The sequence below is a fragment of the Mesocricetus auratus genome, unplaced genomic scaffold (genome assembly GCF_017639785.1).
Source record: "Mesocricetus auratus isolate SY011 unplaced genomic scaffold, BCM_Maur_2.0 contig_11887_pilon_obj, whole genome shotgun sequence".
Taxonomy (NCBI): domain Eukaryota; kingdom Metazoa; phylum Chordata; class Mammalia; order Rodentia; family Cricetidae; genus Mesocricetus; species Mesocricetus auratus.
Window position 1 is genome coordinate 8,865 of NW_024429919.1, and position 22,640 is coordinate 31,504.

At 39.8% G+C, this 22,640-nt stretch overlaps 1 protein-coding gene across 1 annotated transcript; it reads right to left on the reverse strand.

Moving 5' to 3' along the window:
* Positions 1–465: 465 nt before the first annotated feature.
* On the reverse strand, positions 466–1,352 carry LOC101831521 (mas-related G-protein coupled receptor member X2-like; the record flags this gene model as incomplete). Its single annotated transcript, XM_040740865.1, is given in 2 exon segments — positions 466–911; positions 914–1,352. Coding segments are annotated over 2 exon segments (885 nt in total), but the record flags the coding sequence as incomplete, so codon positions are not given.
* Between the last annotated feature and the right edge of the window lie 21,288 nt (positions 1,353–22,640).

Genomic DNA, 22,640 nt, shown 5'->3' on the forward strand with positions numbered 1-22,640 from the left:
GAGAACTTTGTTGAAGTTGAGTTTAAAGATCACAAACTGCTTTTTTGATGGAGGAAAGGAGTATGGGCAAACTAAACCTGCAGAAATTAAGGAGACTAGGATTGTGGGGAATTTTTTTTACAATTATTTTAACGTTGAGACAAAAGTAATTTTAAAAATAAATAGAACACTTGGGCAAAATATAACCATCATTTAATCATTGTCAAGTTCAATGACCAAAGAAGTCCTGAGCTTTCCACCAAGGCCTTAAGACTTCCTCTAAGGGGAGGGTTTCTCCACAGTGGGAGCTTTCCTGGACCTGAGTCCCAGGTTTAAGGATGCTGCAAGCAGTACCTGATTGACAAACCTTGTCTCACTCAACTTTCACAATAATAATTATTTTTCAGCATATTTAAGTTCAGATGTCAAATGAAAATGATATTAAAATTGCCTACATGGATAAGGACAAAGTTGTCAGCTGCTGCACTAGACTGTTTCATGTCCAGAAGAACTCTTCTCTCCACCTTCTTTCTCAGTAGTGTCCTGCATGGCTCTCTGCAGAAGCATCTTCAGAGTCTGCCTCTGAAATCGGTGATGCCTAATGGAGCCAACAAGGAAGTAAATGATGGGGTTGGCACAGCTGTTGACACAGGATAAGAATGCTGATATTTCAAAAGGACTACTAGGGAAACCACTATAAATCTCATCAATCCAACCTAAGTGGAACCAGAAGATCCCATAGGACAAACCAAACAGCAGGAAGACCATCACTGTGAGGGCAATGTTCACATAGAGCCTGGTCACAGGAATCCTGTGTGAGCCACAGAAGACCCTGAGCATCAGGGCCAGGCTGGACCCTGAGAGGACCACAAATAAAACAATTAACCAAGCAAAAGTGATGAAATCTAATTTCTTACACCAAGCCAAACTAAGTCATTAAAGAAGGCACCACATGAATCCCCTTCCAGGAGGCCCAATATCAGGGACAAGGCCCAGAGCAGGGCACACATGACAGCTGATGTGTGTCTTGGCCTTCGACAGCAATACCATATGGGACACAGGGCTGACAGGCAGTGTTCAGTGCTAAAGGCACTGAGCATGCTTAGACTTGCCAAATAAGCACAATTTAACACAATACTCAAATACATGGGCACATCAATAAGACTTTTCTGAAAATGATGCAGTATTTTGTCCAGGGAATACAGAGTCTGAAAGAAGAGGAAGAGGAAGTCGTCCCCAGCCAGGTTGAAGATGTAGACACAGAAGGTGTTCCTGTGCATGTGGAAGCCCAGGAGCCACAACACTATGGTATTTCCTGCCACACCAAGCAGAGCAACGATGACTATAAGAATTTTCAATATTGCCTTGAATTTCTAGCTACAGCAATAAGACAACAAAAGGAGATAAAGGGGATACAAATAGGAAAAGAAGTCAAACTTTCCCTGTTTGCAGATGATATGATAGTTTAAATGAGTGACACAACAAACTCTGCAAGGTTACTCCTAGAGCTGATGAACACTTTCAGCAATGTGGCAGGATACAAGGTAAACTCAAAAAAATCAGTGGCCCTATTATATACAGATGATGAAGTGACTGAGAAAGAAATCAGAGAAACATCACCCTTTACAATAGCCAAAAACAGCATCAAACATCTGGGGATAATGTTAACCAAGGAAATTAAAGACCTGTGTATCAAGAACTTTGTGTCTTTAAAGAAAGAAATCAAATAAGATACCAGAAAATGGAAAGATCTCCCATGCTCTTGGATTGGTAGGATCAACATAATAAAAATGGCAATCTTGCCAAAAGCAGTCTACAGATTCAATGAAATCCCTATCAAAATTCCATCACAATTCTTCGAGGACCTGGAAAGAACATTAATCAACTTTATATGGAAAAAAAAGGCCCAGGATAGCTAAAACATCCCTATACAATAAAGGAACTTCAGGAGGCATCACCATACCTAACTTCAAGCTCTATTATAGAGCTATAGTCATGAAAACAGCTTGGTATTGGCACAAAAATAGGCAGGTCGACCAATGGAACCGAATCGAAAGCTCTAATTTTAACGCACACATCTATGAACACTTGATTTTTAACAAAGAAGCTAAAACTGTACAATGGAAAAAAGAAAGCTTCTTCAACAAATGGTGCTGGCATAACTGGGTACTGGTATGCAGAAGACTGCAGATAGATCCAGGTTTATCGCCTTGTACAAAGCTTAAGTCCAAATGGATCAAAGATCTCAACATAAATCCAGCCACACTGAAACTTTTAGAAGAGAAATTGGGAGATACTCTTCAACGAGTTGGTACAGGAGACCACTTCCTAAACATAACACCAGTGGCACAGGCACTGAGATCGGCAATTAACAAATGGGACCTTCTGAAACTAAAAAGCTTCTGTACGGCAAAGGACACAGTCAAAAAGACAAAAAGGCAGGCCACAGAATGGGAAAAGATATTCACTAACCCTACATCTGACAGAGGGCTAATTTCCAAAATTTACAAAGAACTCAAGAAACAAGTCTCCAAAACACCAAAGGATCCAATTAAAAGGTGGGGTACAGAGCTAAATAGAAAATTCTCAGTAGAGGAGGCTAAAACGGCCAAGAGACACTTAAGAAAGATCTCAACATCCTTAGCCATCAGGGAAATGCAAATCAAAACAACTCTGAGATACCATCTTACTCCTGTCAGAATGGCTAAAATCAAAAACACCGAAGACATTTTATGATGGAGAGCATGTGGAGAGAGAGGAACACTCCTCCACTGCTGGTGGGAGTGCCGAATCATACAGCCTCTTTGGAAATCAGTATGGAGATTCCTCAGGAAAATGGGAATTAATCTACCACTAGACCCAGCAATTCCACTCTAGGCATATATCCAAATGAGGCAAGTTCATACAACAAGGGCATCTGCTCCACTATGTTCATAGCAGCATTATTTGTAATAGCCAGAACCTGGAAGCAACCTAGATGCCTCTCAACTGAAGAGTGGATAGAGAAAATGTGGTACATTTACACAATGGAGTATTACTCAGCAGAAGAAAACAATGGAATCTTGAAATTCGCAGGGAAATGGATAGCACTGGAAGAAACCATCCTGAGTGCGGTGACCCAGTCGCAAAAGGACAAACATGGTATGTACTCACTCATATATGGATTTTAGACATGAATCAGGATATTGCCAGTCTGCACTTCCATTGATAGAGAGTCTGAGAAACAGGAAAGAACCTAAAAGATATGCATATATGCATAATACCCAAGAGAAGAGGATTGAGACTAGATCTCCTGAATGGATGGGGAACACGGCAAGGGGTGGGGGGGAAGTGGGACCTGGGAAGAAGAGAGGGGGTGAAGAGGAAGAGGGATGGTCATGGGGGAACAGGAAGTTGAGGGGGTGGGGGTAGAATAGGGGGAAGAGGGAATCATAGGCTAGAATACAGATCAGGCACCAGATTGACCTCGAGTGATCTAAAGGGATAACACCAATTGGCAAGCTAAGCAATAGTGGAGAGACCACAACGAATGCCCATTCCTGATAATGAACTTGATGTCTATAACCATCCGGGAGCCTTCATCCTGTGACTGATGGAAGCAGAGGCAAATACACAATTAATCACTGAACTGAACCCAAGGAACCCAGTGACAGAGAGAGAGGAGTGATGAGCAAATTGGCAAAGAATGGGCTGGCAAAACCAGCAGAGACAGCTGATCTGAACAGGGGAGAGCTCTTGGACCCCAGACCGAAAGTGGGGAGGCCAGCATGGGACTGATCTGGACCCCCCCAAATGTGAGTGTCAGCGAGAAGGCCTGGGCAACCTATGGGCCCCTGAGCTGTGGATCAGTGTGTATCCCTGGTATACAAACATTCTTCGTGTACCTATAGCACAAAGAGGGATGCTCTCTCAGCCTGGGGATAGTAAGTAAAGTCTGTTCAAGTCAGCCCATCTCTGTTTTAAAAGGAAGCTTCTCTCTCATCTCTTCGTAGGAGAAAGAACTAGACCAGGCTCATTGCATTTTGTGGTAGGAACACAGGAATATAGACATAGAGAAAACTTCAAGACAGTAACTCTCTGACCATTCTTGAAATATATCCTTACCTTTCTTCCATTTTCTGCTCTGGAGGAGGAGAGCTGTCCAACGGTGAAGAAGATCCTTTCACAGACTGATTATCGAGTCTTCTTCTTGAGTTGGGATTTCTCTTCAGTAGCTGAGTAAGAGTTTCTGGTCCAGGTGAAGCTTATAAAAATGTTGAGCTGACCTTGTGATTTCCTGTAAATAGACTAGGAACAAGTCACACACAAGAGATGTTTGAATTCAGATGCCCACTAAGATGCTTCTTGGCATCTGTCCCAATTACACTCATATCACCCTCTCCCATCCCTTCCTTTTAGGTCTACTTGTCACCAAATAATTACTCTTTCCTCTTTTATGGATGAACTCCAATTGCAGGTAGCAACATGATGTAGTTTTCACTTGGGTTTTAAGAGTATGTAACTAAAACACAAGCATATCAGCCTTTCCATGGTAACTGGTCCACATTTCTTGTAAATAATAAAATTATTGGTCAGTGGGGTTCTATAAGGTTTCCATACCCAAGCACAAAAGGATATTGGCAATGTGCTTGATCACTCTCTATAATGTGGTGCTAAAACTCTATTGATAAAGACACCACATACTGGGTCACAGAGCATGATGAAATCAAGCTGGTTTATTCTGCATTGGAGGTTGAAGGGATCTATCCTACCATGGTCGTGGAGGCAGGAGTGGGAGGCTGGCTGATGACACTCTACTGGAAGTTTGGAAGCAGAGAGTAAACAGGAAGGGAGGCACCCCAGCAATGACCCACTGCTGCAGTAAGGCCCCACATTCTGAAAGTGCTGCAACCTTTCTGTCTGCCACTCTGGCTCAGATCATGTCTTCAAATTACAGAGCCTGTGGGACACTTCACATTGAAACTACCACACTCCTTCATACAGATGCCTGATTGTCTCTTAGGAAAAGTTCCCATTTCACCCCAGCACAGATGAAGGAGGTATAGTTAATGCCAGTCCTCTTCCAAGCTTCAGTTCCCCAAATCCCAGGAAGTAAAATGAATGCCCTTTGTCTGAGACTGCAGTTTTCCTATAGAAACATGCATGGCTCCAGAGCAGCATCTCTCTCTCTCTCTCTCTCTCTCTCTCTCTCTCTCTCTCTCTCTCTCTCTCTCTCTCTCTCTCTCCCTCTCTGTCTCTCTCTTTCATTCTTTCTCTGTCTCTCTCTGTCTCTGTCTCTATCTCTGTGTGTGTGTGTGTGTGTGTGTGTCTGTGTGGTAAGAGGAGTCTCCCTACAAAGACTATCCTTAAATGCAATATGTTGCCCATTAGCTTCAAAATCATGGTGATTCTTTGTATAAGCCTCCTGTGTGCTACGATTTCAGATGAATACTACTATGAATGGTTTCCAGAAGCTTTCTTTTTTCCTCTTCCTTCCTTCCTTCTTTCCATCCTCCCTCCCTCCCTCTACTCCCTCCCTGGCTTCCGCCATTCCTCTTTCTTTTCTTCCCTTTTCTTTTTTTTTGTCAGTCATGTTGGCTTCTTTCCTAGGTATCTGGGACATCCAGTCTGAGGCTCTTGGCCATCTAGGCAGTGTCAGGAGTGAACTCACTCATGTGGCATGGGCCTTAATTTGGACTAATTATGCATACTACACTCCCAAAAATTCTGCACCTCCATTCCCCTTGCATATTTCTGGTTGAAGGTTTTGTGGCTGGTTTGGTGTCCCTGTCCCACTGTTAGAAGATGGCCAGTTATGGCTCCATATCCTGAATAATTAGGAGAATTGCTAGGGTCACTCTCAAAGATTCCAGGGAGTTTCCATGACAATAGGTTTCTACATCACTTCCCAAATGCCAGCCTAATTCCAGTAAACTCTCCTCCAATGTGTATCTCTGGCGCATATCAAAATTCAGGTGTCTAGCCAGGCAGTGGTGGCACATGCCTTTAATCCCAGCACTCTGGAGGCAGAGGCAGGCAGATCTCTGTGAGTTCGAAGCCAGGCTGGACAGATAGCCTCCACCACAATACAGAGAAACCCTGTCTCATAAAAACCAAAAACCAAAAACTAAACAAAAAAAATCAGGTGTCTATGGGTATGTGTGCTTATGTCTGTGTCTTTTTTTTCAATTCCATTGATCAACCCATCTTCTCTTTTTTTTGGTCTGTTTTTCAAATGTTTATTTATTTTTAAATTTAAATTTAGATTAGAAACAAGGTTTCTTCACAAGTCAGTTCCAGGTCCCTCTACATTTCCTTCAACTCTTCCCATGCCCTCTCCCCAGTCCCCCCCAATATCCCCTCATTTCCTCAGGGAGGATGAGGCCCTCAATGGGGGTGTCTATAGTCTGTCATTTCATCCAGGGCAGGGCCTAGACCTTCCTCCAAGGGTTCAGGGTGAGTGCATCTCACATTGTTGGATGGGAGAAAAAAGTCCATCTGTATACTCAGGAGAAATAATGATCTACTGCACAAGGCTCAATAGATTACCTAGGCCTCCTCACTGACACCCACATTCAGGGGGTCTTGATCAGTCCCATGCTGGATTCCCAGCCATCAGCCTGGGATTCAAGATTAACCCTTCTCAGGTCAGCTGTTCCTGGGTGTTAAACAAGCCCAGTCTTAATCCCTTTTGTCATCAGTCCTCCCTCTCTGTTACTGGCTTTCTTGAGTTCAGCTCAGTGCTTAGACTTGGGAGCCTGCCTCTTTTTCCATCAGCCACTGAATGAAGGTTCTGTTTCCCAGACTCTCTGGCCATGGGATTTTAGGCTGGCACTCCCCAGATCTATGTCTAAAATCCATATATGAGAGAGTACAAGCCATGTATTTCTTTTTGTGACTGCATGACCTCACTCAGGATGGTTTCATCTAGTGTCATCCATTTGTCTGCAAATCTCAGGATTCCATTGTTTTTTTTTCTGCTGAATAGTACTCCATTGTGTAAATGTACCACATTTTCTCTATCCACTCTTCGGGTTGAGGAGCATCTAGGTTGCTTCCAAGTTCTGGCTATTACAAATAATGCTGCTATGAACATAGTGGAACTGACATCTTTGTTGTATGAATGGGTATCTTTTGGATATATGCCTAAGAGTGGAGTTGCTGGGTCTTGTGGTAGGTTTATTCCCATTTTTCTGAGGAATCTCAATACTGATTTCCAAAATGGCTGAACAAGTTGCCACTCCCACCGGCAATGGAGGAGTGTTCCCTTTCACCACATCCTCTCCAGCATAAATTGTCATTGGTGTTTTTGATTTTAGCCATTCTGACAGAAGTGAGATGGTATCAGGAATTGTTTTGATTTGCATTTCCCGGTTGGCTAAGGATGTTGAGCACTTTCTCAAGTGCCTCTCAGCCATTTTAAACTCCTCTATTGAGAATTCTCTATTTAGTTCTGCAGCCCACTTTTTAATTGGATCCTTTGGTGTATTGGAGTCTTGCGTCTTGAGTTCTTTGTAAATTTTGGAGATCAACCCTCTGTCAGATGTGAGGTTAGTGAATATTTTTCCCATTCTGTGGGCTGCCTTTTTGTCTTGCTGACTGTGTCCTTTGCCTTACAGAAGCTTCTTAGTTTCAGGAGGTCCCATTTATTGATTGTTGATCTCACTGTCTGTGCTCCAGGTGTTAAGTTCAGGAAGCTGTCTCCTGTACCAATTCGTTCAAGGGTACCACCCACTTTCTCTTCTAAGAGGTTCAGTGGGGCTGGATTTATGATGAGATCTGTGATCCTTTTGGACTTAGGTTTTGTGCATGCCAATAAACATGGATCGAACCACATTCTTCTACATGCCGGTTTCCAGTTATGCCACCACCATTTGTTGAAGATATTTTCCTTATTCCATTACATATTTTTAGCTTCTTTGTCAAATATCAGATATTCATACGTGTGTGGATTAATATCCAGGTTTTCAATTCGATTCCATTGGTCTACCTGTCTATTTTTGTGCCAAGCTGTTTTCAGGACTATAGCTCTATAATAGAGCTTGAAGTCAGGGATGGCAATGCCTCCGGATGTTGCATTGTTGGACAGGGTTGTTTTGGCCATCCTGGGTCTTTTGTTTTTCCATACAAAATTGATTATTGTTCTTTCAAGGTCTGTGAAGAATCGTGCTGGGATTTTAATGGTGATTGCATTGAATCTGTAGATTGCTTTTGGCAGGATTGCCATTTTTACTACATTGATCCTACCTATCCAAGAGCATGGGAGATCTTTCAATTTTCTGAGGGCTTCTTTAAATTCTTTGTTTAAGGACTCAATGTTCTTGCGATACATGACTTTCACTTGTTTAGTTAGCATTACCCCAAGGTATTTTATGTTGTTTGTAGTGATTGTAAAGCACGATGTTTCTCTGATTTCTTTCTCAACCCTTTTACCATCTGTATTTAGTAGGGCTACTGATTTTCGTGAGTTGATCTTGTAGCTAGGCACTTTGCTGAAGATGTTAATCAGTTGTAAGAGTTCTCTGGTAGAGTTCTTTGTGTCATTTATGTGAAATATCATATCATCTGCAAATAATGACAGTTTGACCTGTTACTTTCCAATTTGTATCCCCTTGATCTTCTTTTGTTGTTGTATGGCTCTGGCTAGAACTTCAAGTACCATGTGGAAAAGGTATGGAGAGAGTGGACAGCCTTGTCTTGTTCCTAATTTTAGCAAAATTGAGTTGAGTTTCTGTCCATATGGTTTGATGTTGGCTGTTGGTTTGTTGTATATAGCTTTTGTTATGTTTAGGTAAGTTGCTGTTATCCCAGATCTGTCCAAGATCTTTATCTTGAAGGGGTGTTGGATTGTGTCAAAAGCTTTTTCAGCATCTAGTGTGATGATCATGTGATTTTTGTTTCATACCTTGTTTATATGGTAGATTACATTGATGAATTTTCGTATGTTGAACCATCCCTGCATCCCTGGGATGAAACCTACTTGATCGTGGTGCATGATTGTTTGATATGTTCTTGGATCCGATTTGCCAGTATTTTATTGAGTATTTTTGCATCAATGTCCATGAGGGATATTGGTCTCAAGTTCTCTTTCTTAGTTGTATCTTTGTGTGGCTTGTGGATCAAGGTTATTGAAGCCTCGTAGGAAGTGTTTGGCAATGATCCTTCTTCTTCTATTGCATGGAATACTTTGAGAAGAATTGGTATAACCTGTTCTTTGAATTTTTGGTAGAATTCTGCACGGATGCCATCTGGACCTGGGCTTTTTTGGTTGGGAGACTTTTGATGACTGCTTCTATTTCCATAGATGTTAAAGGTCTATTTTAATTGCTTATCTGTTCTTGATTTAATTTTGGCAAGTTATAGCTATTCTGAAAATTGCCTATTTCCTTTAAATTTTCAAATTTTGTGGAGTACAGGTTTTTAAAGTATGACCTGATGATTCTCTGAATTTCCTAAGAGTCGGTTGTTATGTTCCCCTTTTCATTTCTGATTTTGTTAATTTGCATGTTCATGCTCTGCTGTTTGGTAAGTTTGGACAAAGGTTTCTCTATCTTGTTGATTTTCTCAAAGAACCAACACTTTGTTGCATTGATTCTTTCTATTGTTTCCTAGTTTCAACTTCATTTATTTCAGCCCCCAATATAATTATTTCCTGGCGTCTACTCCTCTTGGGGGAGTTTGCTTCTTGTGTTGTAGATCTTTCTGCTGTGCTGTTAATTCTCTAATATAACTATTCTCCAGTTTCTTCATGTGGGCACTTAGTGCTTTGAATTTCCACCGTAGCACTGCTTTCAAAGTGTCCAATAGGTTTCGGTACATTGTGTGTTCATTTTCATTGAATTCTAGGAAGTCTTTAATTTATTTTTTTACTTATTCTTTGACCCAGGAATGGTGCAGTTGTGCATTATTCAATTTCCATGAATTTGTAGGTTTTCTGCAATTTGTGTTGTTGTTGAATTCTAATTTTAAAAGTATGGTGGTCTGATAAAATGCATGGAGTTATTCCAATTTTTTTGATGCTGCTGAGGTTGGATATGTTGCCAAGTATGTGGTCGATTTTTGATAATGTTCCATGTGGTGATGAGAAGAAAGTACATTATTTTTTATGTGAATGGAATGTTATATGGATGTCTTTTAATCCCAGTTGGGTCATTACTTCTATTAGACCCTTTGCTTCTTTTTTGAGTTTCTGTCTGGTATTCCTCTCTACGAATGAGAGTGGGGTGTTGAAATCTCACACTATAAGTGTGTGGGGCTTTATATATGATTTAAGTTTTAGTAATGTTTCTTTTACGAACGTGGATGCCTTTGTATTGGGGCATAGATGTTCAGAATACAAACTTCATCTTGGTGGATTTCACCTGTGATGAGTATGTAATGACCTCCTCATCTCTTTTGATGAATTTTATTTTAAAATCTAATTTGTTAGATATTAGGATTGCTACCCCTGCTTGTTCCTTGGGTCCATTTGATTGGAAAATCTTTTCCCAACCTTTAACTCTCAAATAATATCTGTCTTTGAGGGTGAGTTGTGTTTCTTGTATGCAGCAGAAGGATTGGTTCTGTCTTTGAATACATTCTGCTAGCCTGGGTCTTTTTATGGGTGAGTTAAGGCCATTAATGTTGAGGGATATTAAGGAACATTGATTGGTCATTCTTCTTTGATTTGGAATGGTTGTTGGTGGTGTTTTTATATGTGGAATTTCCCCCCTTTTTTTCTTTTGGCTGTTGGTAGAGTGGTATTCTCTAATGCCTATGTCTTTCTGGTTGTAGTTAACTTCCTTGGGTTGGAGTTTTCCTTCCAGAACATTCTGTGTTTCTGGGTTAGTGGATACATATTGCTTGAATCCAGTTTTGTCGTGGAATATCTTGTTTTCTCCATCTGTAGTGATTGAGAGCTTTGCCGGGTATAATAGTCTGGGCTGGCATCCATGGTCTCTTAGTGTTGGTAGAATATCTATCCAGGACCTTCTGGCTTTCAGAGTTTCCATGGAGAAGTCAAGTGTAATTCTGATAGGTCTGCCTTTATATGTTTCTTGGCCTTTTTCCTTAGCCGCTCTTAATATTGTATCTTTATTCTGTATATTTGGGGTTTGATTATGTGGCGATGGGACTTTTTTTGTGATCCACTCTATTTGGTGGTATGTAAGCTTCTTGTACCTTCATTGCCATGTCTCTCTTTTGGATGGGAAGTTTTCTTCTATGATTTTGTTGAATATGTTTTCTGCCCCTTTCAGATGGTTTTCTTCTCCTTCTTCTATACCTATTATTCTTAGGTTTGGTCTTGTTGGGTCCCAGCCCCATGGGGTCTCTGTGAGTTGCTGGTCAGCCTACAAAGGCAACTTGTTTTCCAGTCCAAGTGCTTTCTGTTTTCTAATCCTGGCTTATTGCCCTGGCTTTGACCCTCTGACATCAACATCCAGCAGGAGGAAAACAACAATCTCTTCTACCTGGGGTTTTTTCCACTGTGCTGTAAACTTGTATAAAAAGCTCCTCCCTCCTACAAGGGAGAGACCTCTTAGCACTTGCAATGAAGACACACACACACAGACACACTCTCCTGGCAATAAAGGCAGCACATGCATTCTCTTAGTACAAACAAATGGACGTCTGGTCCCTCTTTTCCTGATACCCTGGACTTGCTTGTGGCACGGGCGCAGCAATTGGAGGTCCCACCGAGATCCAGAGAGACTTGGAAAGAGTGTGAAAGATTGGCCAGATAGAAGACTCGGAAAGGAGAGACTGGAGAAATAAAAGAATTAAAAACAGGTACATCAACTTCTAACAGTAAAATTAATTGGATTAAATCTCCAGGCCTTCGCCCGACAAAGGTTGGGAAAGTAAGGGGAACCTGAGAGATCGCCCTCAGTTGGAGGGTGGATTGGATTAAATCTCCAGGCCTTCTCCTGACAAAGGTCAGGAAAGTAAGGGGAACCTGAGAGATCGCCCTCAGTTGGAGGGTGGATTGGATTAAATCTCCAGGCCTTCGCCTGACACCAAGGTCAGGAAAGAAAGGGGAACCTGATGGATCATCCTCAGTTGGAGGATGGATTAAAAGTGGGTAAACTAAAATTGGTAACAGTTAATAAAGGAGGTACTGGTATTAAGTAAAGGAAAAGGAAAAGATAAAAGTATATAGAATGGAAAATACACAGAGAGTCTGGATACTGTGTACAGTTGTGGTGTCTTTAAATTATTTAATTGCTGAGAAAGGAACAAAAACTGCTAAAAGACAATTGATTATTAATGTTGCTAAATTAATCCAACTTGCATGTTTTGAAAATGCTTTGACTTCTAAATTTAAATATAAGGACAGGTTACTTGGAAAAAGAATTTCTGCTTTTGTTTCCACAGAACATAAAAAGCTGTGGGTTCCTTCCAGACTAGTATGGTTGATGAAGCAAGACCACCTGAAGCAGTGGCCCAGGTGATCCAACACCTAAAACAGCTGAGATGATGCAGCCTTACAGACCACAAAAACAAGAACTTCTACAGGTTTCTGGGTTTTTTTTTTGTCATGATCCCCATGGTATTTCAGCGCCCCTTAACAGCAGGAAGTAGCTTGGAAAGAACAACGCCCACATTCCCAAATATTGTTTATAAATGTTTGTTTTTGTATACTAAGATTGACATTACCATCCTAGTCACCCGAGACAGGTGCTAATTTATATATAAAGAAGCGGGGGATGTTGGCCCCAGCCCCATGGGGTCTCTGTGAGTTGCTGGTCAGCCTACAAAGGCAACTTGTTTTCCAGTCCAAGTGCTTTCTGTTTTCTAGTCCTGGCTTACTGCCCTGGCTTTGACCCTCTGACATCAACATCCAGCAGGAGGAAAACAACAATCTCTTCTACCTGGGGTTTTTTCCACTGTGCTGTAAACTTGTATAAAAAGCTCCTCCCTCCTACAAGGGAGAGACCTCTTAGCACTTGCAATGAAGACACACACACACAGACACACTCTCCTGGCAATAAAGGCAGCACATGCATTCTCTTAGTACAAACAAATGGACGTCTGGTCCCTCTTTTCCTGATACCCTGGACTTGCTTGTGGCACGGGCGCAGCATGGTCTTTCATGGTATCTCATATTTCCTGGATGTTTTGTGTTAAGGATTTGTTGGACTTAATATTTTCTTTGATTGATGAATCCATTTCTCCTAGTGTATCTTCAACACCTGAGATTCTCTCTTCCATCACTTGTATTCTGTTGGTAATGCTTGTATTGGTTATACAAACAATTTGTCCAGCTTTTCTATTTCCAGCCTTTCTTCAGATTGTGTTTTTTACTGTCTGTATTTCATTTTTCAACCCTTGCACTGTTTGAATAGTTTCTTGTAATTTTCGGTTTATGTTTTCATTCATTTTTTGCATTTTATGAATTTTTGATTTGTTCTTTCTTCAATTTCTTGCACTTTTTGGTTTGGTTTTTCTTCCCTTTCTTGGATTTTTTTAGTTTGCTTTTTCTTCCATTATTGCATTTTTTGGTTTGTTTTTTCTTCCAGTTCTTGCATTTGTTTTTTTCTTCCATTTCTTGCATTTTTATTTGTTTTTTCTTCCATTTCTTGCATGTTATGGTTTCTCTTTTCATTCATTTCTTTGAGGGATTTTTCTGTATCCTCTTTTAGGGCTTATATCATTTTCATGAAGTTGTTCTTGAGGTCATTCATTCTGTTCTGCTTCATTTGCATTGGAATGTTGAGTGTTGCTGGTGTGGAGTCTCTAGAATCTGGCCATGTTATATTTGTTTTTCTGTTGCTGAGTGTGTTTTTGTGTTGTCTGTTTCCCATCTATTCTTGTAGTGAGTGCAGAAGGAGCCCCTTACTGGTCCGGTGGTTAGGCAACCAGAGTTCCCATTCGGTGGGTGCTAACAAGTCTGGTAGTTCTTCTATTCCTTGTCCTAGTTCTGTTCCCACGGGTGGAGAAGAAGACGAGGAATCTGGGGTGCTTAGATTCCCACCTGGTCCCCTGATCCCTTTTGTGGAAGAGAAGACTTGGGTGTGTGGCTCCTTCTGGGCTGGGATCCTCTGTGGCTGTTTCCAGGCAATCCCCAGGCACTGGAATTCAGCCCCGTTTTACCTGGTCCCACAGGAACATCTGCTCCCCTGGTCTCATTGGTGGAAGAGTAGACCTGGGATCTGGTATCTTGGCTCCCACCAGGATGGGAAGCTCTGTGGCAGTCCCCAGTCACTGGAAGGTACACGGGGATACTGGGCCTTGTTTACCTGGGTCTGCTGGTTTCCTGGTCTCGTTGGTGGAGGAGAAGATCTGGAATCTGGGGTGCTTGGCTTCCGGAGATTTTTTATTTCTTGTGTTTTCATGGGAGTAATTAACCTTCCTGGGTTGGAGATTTTTTCTTGTGTCTTCTGTTGCACTTGTTTTTAGATAGATATTGTTAAATTCGACTTTATCGTGGAATATCTTGATTTCTTTATCTGGGATAATTGAGAGATTTGCTGAGCTTATTAGTCTGGCCAGGTATCTGTGTTGTTTAGGACTCTGCAAGGCATCTGTCCAGGCCCATCTACCGTTTAGAGTCTCTACTGAGAAGTGTAATTCTGATATGTCTGCCTTTATATGTTACTTGGTCTTTATTTACATCTTACAGCTCTGAGTATTTTTTCTTTGTTCCGTATACTCAGTGTTTTTATTTTATATGGTGAGGGTTACTTCCTTTACTGGTCCAATGAATTTGCTGTTCTGTTAGCTTCTCCTACCTTTATAGGCATATCTTTCTTTAGGTTAGTATTTTACTGAAAATATTTTCAGAGTCTTTGAGTTATGATTCCTCTCTCTCTTTCTTCTATTAATATTCTTAGGTTTGTTTATTTCATATTGTTCCAAATTTCTTGGATGTTTTGTGACAGGAACTTTTTAGACTTGCCATTTTCTTTGACGAAATTCAATTTCTTCTCTATCACCTCCTACACCTGAGATTTTTCTTTTGTATCTCTTATACTGATGGTGATGCTTGTATATGCAGTTCCAGCTAGCTTACTTTGATATGCCATCCCCAGGATTGCATCAGTTTTTTGTTTTCCTTTTTTGCTTCTATTTCCATCTTCAAGTCGTGAGCAATTATATTCATTCTGTTCACCTGTTTTATTTCTTGGTGGTGGTTTCCCTTGGCTTTCTTTAAGGGACTTACTCAGTTCTTTCAATTGCTTGTTTGCTTTTCCTGACTTTCTTTAAGGGCTTCATCAATTTTCTCCAAATTTTGTTTGTCTTTCCCTAGATTTCTTTAAGGGATTTCCTCATTTCTTCTTTAAAGTTCTCTATCGTCTTCATAAAATTGTTTTTAAGGTTATTTTCTTGTGTTTCAGCAATGTTGGAATAATTGGGGCTGGCTTTATTATGATATTTGGGCTCTGGTGGTGACATATTACCCTGGCTGTTGTTGGGTTCTTATACTGGCATTTTGGTTCCTGGATTTTTGGGTAATTATGTGTTTTGATGCCATCTTCTGAGTTTATCTTTGTTGAATGTATTTTTTCCTTCAGTTTTTAATTCCCTTGTAGTCTTCTGGCCTATATGGACTGCAGTTCTGATGGCTAAAATGCCCTTTGTTCTAGTGGGGTGCCTCTGCTCAGGTTCTGGTGGCTTGGGCAACCTCTAGGGTCCTGGGTGCTGGCTTTGCCTGTGATAAGGCAGGGAGCATCTGCTGGAGTTGAGGGCTAGGAAATGATGATGATAGATGTTGGAGATAGGATGGGTGGTCTCTGGGAGTGTTGGCTGTCTGCTGGAGGGGGCTTAATTGGGTTTCTGGGTATCAGTGTGGCCTCTGGTTAAGTAGGTTCTTCCACTGAAGTTGTTGGCTGGGGTATTAGAATTATGAAACTTTTAAATAAATATTAATATTCTGTTTGATAAAGTACATAATTCTGGAGTATAATGTGTGTTGTGATTTCAAGAAAATGAAATGCTATTTTGGCATTGATCCTTTCTCAAAGTAAGTTAAAGTAAGTCCTTTGTACACCTGCCATAAGGAAATAGATAACCAGACAGGGAAGTTGTATGAATGGGAACGGATGTATTTGAGATGCTAATGGAAGAAATATGAAAGGAGCATAAAGCAAAGGGTTTTACCACACACCACCATTGTGCATGGTGTATATTTATGTTCTAATTCAACTGAACATCATACTTTCAAAGGTTGAAAACAATGAAAGCATTTCATTTCATGATGGCCTCAATTCTAGCACAGATCTGAAATCAAACGGATCAGTTTATTTATTCACTAATATACATGCTCAGTAACAGTTATGGGGATAAGACAGGACTCTGAAGTCTGATAGTATTAAAGTGTACTGATTTGCCTGCCTATGGTAAAATATATTTTGTTCGAGGGACAGAAATACAAGAGATATATTTAAAATCACTAAACATGCAATATGTGCTGGGAAGATGCCACATTGTCTTAATTTCCTGGTAAAGAAGACTGAAAATATGTGTTGGAATTCCTAGAACACACACAAGGCCAGGCCAAATAGAGTGTTCATCTATAACCCCAGTATTTCAATGGTGTAATGGGAGATGGAGATATGAAAGTCCCCAGGAGCTCATACTAGCTTATGTGACATGAACAGTGGCTAAAGGAATCTAATCTCAAATAAGTAGGATGGTGAGGACATACATCCAGGGTTTTGGATTTCTATAGTTCCTGTCTTACCTTGCTGTGGCATGCAAATACTCATGGAAGAACACACACACACACGTGCATGCACAAACACATGAAAGATATTAACCAACGAAATTCATCTTTTCTGAAGTGACAGCTCTTATCCTTGTCACTTGAAGCCTAGAAGTAAAGATGCGATTCAGTGTGCTATTCCAAAAAAATTCACCATGCATTTCCATTTTCCCTTAACACTGTCCATCTTTATGAATCATCCCATCCTGAGTTAACTCTTCAATGCCTCCCATTGGAACCAATGTTCTTTGCTGGAATTCTAATTCCAAACAAGTCCAATGAACTGCAATGGATGTGTGACATCAGTGAAATTAACTGTGACCACCTGTTTCAAACATGTGGCCTCAGAGATCCTGGACCATTTTTATTTTTACAATTTCAGTGGTTTGAATGAACATTTTCCAATCAAATTTGTTTCCTTAAGTTTATAATAATGGTTACAATAATTGCCAGTTTTTACCTTTACCTCATTCCTCTTCTGTCCCCCAACGTTCCCACCAGTAACCATTACCTACATGATTCATTTGCTCTAATGTTAGTAACATAAGCAGTGTTTCAAGCATAAAAGAAAGTTTTCTAGCTATCCTACAGATAGAACAGTGTGCCCATTTGGCAGCATGTGTGGTTATAGCCTCATGAAAAGTGAAAGAGTATTTTACTTCTAGAGTTTAATGTTTGCCTCTAATCAAATCTAAACTTTCACAATGAGCACATCAGCCAAGGCAGAATCAATTCATTCTTCATTCTGTGCTACTCTACAGGGGATATACCAGGCTTTCCTTATCATCCTGTAAACTAGGTATATAAGAATCTTTCTCTTAATAGTAGGCACTGCTTATCCTTTGTTCTTCTGTCTTTCTCCTTTCAACTTCCTTTGGTTTTGGCACATCAATTAGAAATTAGGGCATTGTGGATTCCCATGATCTGCTTCATTCCCTGTTCCTACACTGTTTCCATTAACATCTGACATCACCTACTATTAACATTTTCCCTAGGCTCTTGTGGCCAATATTGTTCTCTCCAGAACATTTCTGCAAATCCATAACATCAATAAACTACTGTGAATCTTTCAGATTATTCACAAGGTGTATTGGAAAGTTCTTCTTGTGAGTCCTGAAATCACCATCACACTTGAAACATTTTTTAATAACATCTCCTCTGACTCACCCAGAAGAGAGCTATCAGGGGGGACTTTTCCTTATGCAATTGTCATTTCATCTTTAGCACTAAGAAGGTGAAACCAGAGGCAGCCAGATGTATGATTTGTATAAAGAAAGCAAGGAGAGCAGGTAGAACATATGATCCTGGAGTCACGCCCAGAATTCTGCAGCAATCTTCCCATTGGTCTTGTCAAAAATGGGTCAGAAACTCCAGGGTCTTACCACAAGGAGAATTGGTTCATACTATTCTCAGGCCTTGTTCCCTGAAGAAGTCATGTGACTCCCAACAGTTCTTGATGGTTTATTACATGCATCAAGCACTGGAGGGAACAAGGAAAATACTGACACCTCTTTGACAGCCTCATTTCTGAGAGGGGATGCAAGAACACAGTCTTTCTTACATGAATGTCAGAGTAAATCTTCTCTCCATGGCATCAAAACTGAATGTTTGGGGTGAAATGGGCTGTGTTAGAAGGGAGAATGTTTCAGAGGCAAGCTTTTATCCTGCCTTTCCCCATAGAAAGCACCAGACCCCTGCATTCCGTGTTCTGTGGTAGAATCAGCAGGATGTGAGCTCAGAGAAAACAACACACCAAGAACTCTGCAAGTTCAGGCAATATATCCTGACCTTTCTTCCATGTTCCAGTCCAAAGATGATGGAGAGCTGGCCAGTGCTGAAGGGGAGGGAGTCTTTTAGACAGTCCACGTCTTTGTTCTCTAATTCAGCAGGCTCTTCTAGGAGGTGAATATGAGTTTATGACCACATGAAGTCTGTGAAAACTCTGACCAGACAATGTGATCTTCTGTCCGTGTTCTGGGGATAAATCATGTATCAGATACATTTGAATCTGGATCCTCACTAAGGAGTTTCTTCATGTCTGTCTCTTCAACTCACACATAAGCCTCAACCATTAAGTAATATTCATTCACATACCTGTAAGTAATTGTGATTCTCTGATTGCAAACTCCCACTGTAGGGAGCAACATCAAAGATTATGAGTTTGCATTCTACAAGTTTATGACTAAAGAATAAATGTATCATTGGTACACTCATCACCCTTTATGGCCATACTGAAATTACTGTTTTGGTATTTTCTTATTATAGCACAGTACATTCATTCATATTGCTCTGTTCCAAATTACATAAATATACATACAATGAAATAGATTCTGAATTCCACTTTCCAGATATCACCATTTCCTAATTTCAATATCTGGGTGCTTTTGTCATCAGTGTTTCTGAATACAAGCTTATTTTTGTTGAAGATTTGCTCATTTGACATGGATCCACAAACTTTCTGGTAGAATGCATAATTTCACACAGGGAACTCACAACCCTTGCTTTCTTTCCTTTTGAAAAGTTTTCATTATTCATCCTCTTCCAATGTAAATGCTCATGTCACATATTAGTCTTATTTCATATTTTCACTTGTTTTTTCTTAATACTAACAAATATTTTATGCTACTTAAATATGTGATTTCACTTAGGAACTGATAAGGATATCAAACTTTAGCTACTTGAGGAAAATGATTTCCATGGTTTGGATGAGTTTGAACTGTCTCTTCCCAAGTGTTCATGTAATTCTTGCTTCTTCCCTAGGATGGTGACTTTAGAAAGTTTTGTGAAACATTTAGCAGGCAAAGCTAAGGGGATGGTCCGTAGCATATTGGGGCTATGGTCTCAGATGTCAGTTTGGAGAGATGGCTCGGCGTTTAAAGTGTGCACTGCTCTTGCAAAAGACTTTGGTTCATTTGAATGCACATGAGGCAGCTCACAACAATCTGTAACTGCAACTAGTGGGGATCTGATGCTTTATGTCCTCTTCAGGAACCTGTACACATGTCTACATATCCCCCCAATTTTTAAATTAATCTGTTTTTGAAAAGATATGCAGATGTCAAATATGTTTAGAAAATGTTTATGATACCCGTTAAAAGTTAAAATTTAAAAGAACACCATGAAATACCAGAAAATGTATTTCATATAAAAACATAAAAACACTGATGCACTCAAATTTTTCTGAGAATGAGAAGCAGGAATGTTCACATACTGTGGGTGAAGTAAAAAAATAGTCATAAGCTTAGAGAGTCAGATTAAAGTTTCTAAATATACAAGATAGAGGTTTGTCATAAAATACAGTAGCCATGTTACTTAGATTTTATCAAATTAATAAAAAGTCCACACCTGTATACAACTCTACAAAAAGCATATGTAGGCGAAACTCTGACAATGCACTTACCTAGCATGTGTAAGTTCCCAAGATCAATCACTAATACTTCAGGAACAATATAAACAAAAGCTTACAATGCTGATTCTCTTTGCCATATCCAGAAGTGTGCAGAATGTTCTTTATAGGGAAGTGAATGAGTAACATGTAGAACATCCATATAAAGTGAGTCATCAATCATTATTAATAATAAATGGGCACAGAATGAGAAGACTCCTAAATGAAAACTGAATGAAGTTAGTCTAATACAGCCATATGCTGTGTCAAAGCAATTAAACAAAGTATTGGAAGACATAATCTATAGTGACAGAAAACTGATTACCCGAAGAAAGTGCAGGAAATGAGAGAGTGTCAAGAGTATTCTGTATGAGACTATGAGGACAAGTCAATGCTATTCTGTTTTGGTCACAAACCACTGAATCTCATTCCAGACAAGCAGACTCCATGGCTGTTTACCAGGGTCTTCCATGTACTCACTGCTTATATTCATCCCTGTGAGACTTCAGAGATGAAAACCAGTTTCCCACCAGACACTGTCCAGCCACTACAGGAGGCCAGCAGGTTCAGGCTCCTCCCACCTTGTGGGATCTACCATATCATGCCGATACTATGACAAGTCTTTTCAGTCATGCTATCAAGACTTGAGAACCAGGACAAGTTCACAGTTCAGGGGAAATCGTTCCAAATTATTTAACTAGTTGTAGCTGACAAACAGAATACCTGCGGTAGAGAATATGACACTAAATACAACAAACAGAGGATATCCACCTCTTAACCCTGCTATGAATTAGGTCCTAGGTTAATGTACACATGCTGAAAGACAAAGTTGACAAGAGAAATAAAAGGAGAAAGAAGCTTCACCAACAAACTAATTGCTGGTGTGAAAATCTCAATGCAGAAATAAAACATTCTGGAAAAAAAGATGTCTTCTCCAAAAACCAAATCCCATAATATTGTCTCTTAATAACAATGAATAGAAATACTTGCATGAAATCCACAAATGACAATAACTCTGATCAAACAATTCAAAGAAGACAACAACAAAGATGTGGATGAAATTAATCAAGAGCTAATCATTATTAGCTCTGATAAAGGCCCAATAACTAAAGTATATCCAACAGTCACACAACGCAGAAAACTCCTGTGTATATTTTTTCAAAACTATAATTTTTTCTTATATAATCTATTTGAACATGTTCTTCCCTCTCTGTCAGTTCTTACCAGTTCCATCCCATCTCCCAATTTTCCCAACTTTGTGTTCTTTTACTCTATGAAAAACAATAAAAAATGATGATCCAGAACATCTACAGATATCAAAAATCAAGACAGCCAAACAATAAAAATTAAATAAGAAATGCTTTGATTTTCTGTTTAGGATGATGTTGTATGTGGGTTTGTTATAAAAAGCAGCTTTATTATGTTAAGATATATCTCTTGTTTCCCCAGGTTCTCCTGGATTTTTGTCATGATGAGATGTTGTTTTTTATCATAGGTCCTTTCTGCATCAAAGATGGTCATGTGACTTTCATGTATTTATGTGCTGGACTACATGTATAGGTTTACATATATTGAACCATCCCTGAGTTACTCAGATGAAGCCAATTTGGTCATGGTTGATATTCTTTTAGATGTGTCAATGATCTCAGTATTAAAGTATATTACCAAGAAATTTTACACCTATTTTCACAATGGATAATGTCTGTAAATTTTCTTTCAGTAGATATTTGAATATTTTTTGATTCAGTGTAACAGTAGTTTTATGAAAAGAAGTAGGAAATGTTCCTCCAGTGTCTATTTGGTGGAATAATTTGAGGATTATTATGTTAGTTCTTCTATGATGGTATGGTAGAATTCTATGCTAAACCCATGTGTTGTAATGCCTCTCTGTTCATCTCTAACTTTATTGGTTTGGGTATTATGTCTCAGTCTTTTGGTTAATCTGGTTAAAAATGTGTCAGTCCTGTAGACTTTCTGAAAGAATCAACTCTTTTTCATTGATTATCATATATTTTGTTTCTGTTTTCATATATCTGTAGATAATTTCTTTGTATTGTATAATTTCCAGGAGTCATTCTCCATATCCCTGGCAAAAGGGACAGATAGGTATTCCATTAACCTATGCTTGTGCTCTCTATTAGCATATTAAGGTCTATGGTATCTGATAGCCCCCTCAGTCCCTACAAACAATTAGCTGTTACAGAGTCATGCTGCCTGGGATACACTGCCCTCTACCCTAAACCTCTCCAGATCATGAGCTTCCCTTAACTTCCCTTCCTCGAGCTTCTATTTTCTCCTATATATCCTAGCCATTTTGATTATGCACTCACTTAGCCCCTGGTGATCTTTGGTAATCTTTAATTTTTTTCTTGGGGATACTCCTTGACCTCTCTTCATCTGTTTACCTTCTCTCTTCTTACCACTCACTTATCCCCCAACCAAGGCATGTTTAAGTCTACTGGCCCAGTTTAATCTGCATCATTCTAGGTGTCTCAGCCTGTGCTCTCCCTCATATCTATGGCAAAAATGTCCTCAACCACGCCTAGGAATGATCATGTCCTCATTTTAAATCTTACTCTCTGAGTTTTCAATAGCTGTGACAAAATACTGGGC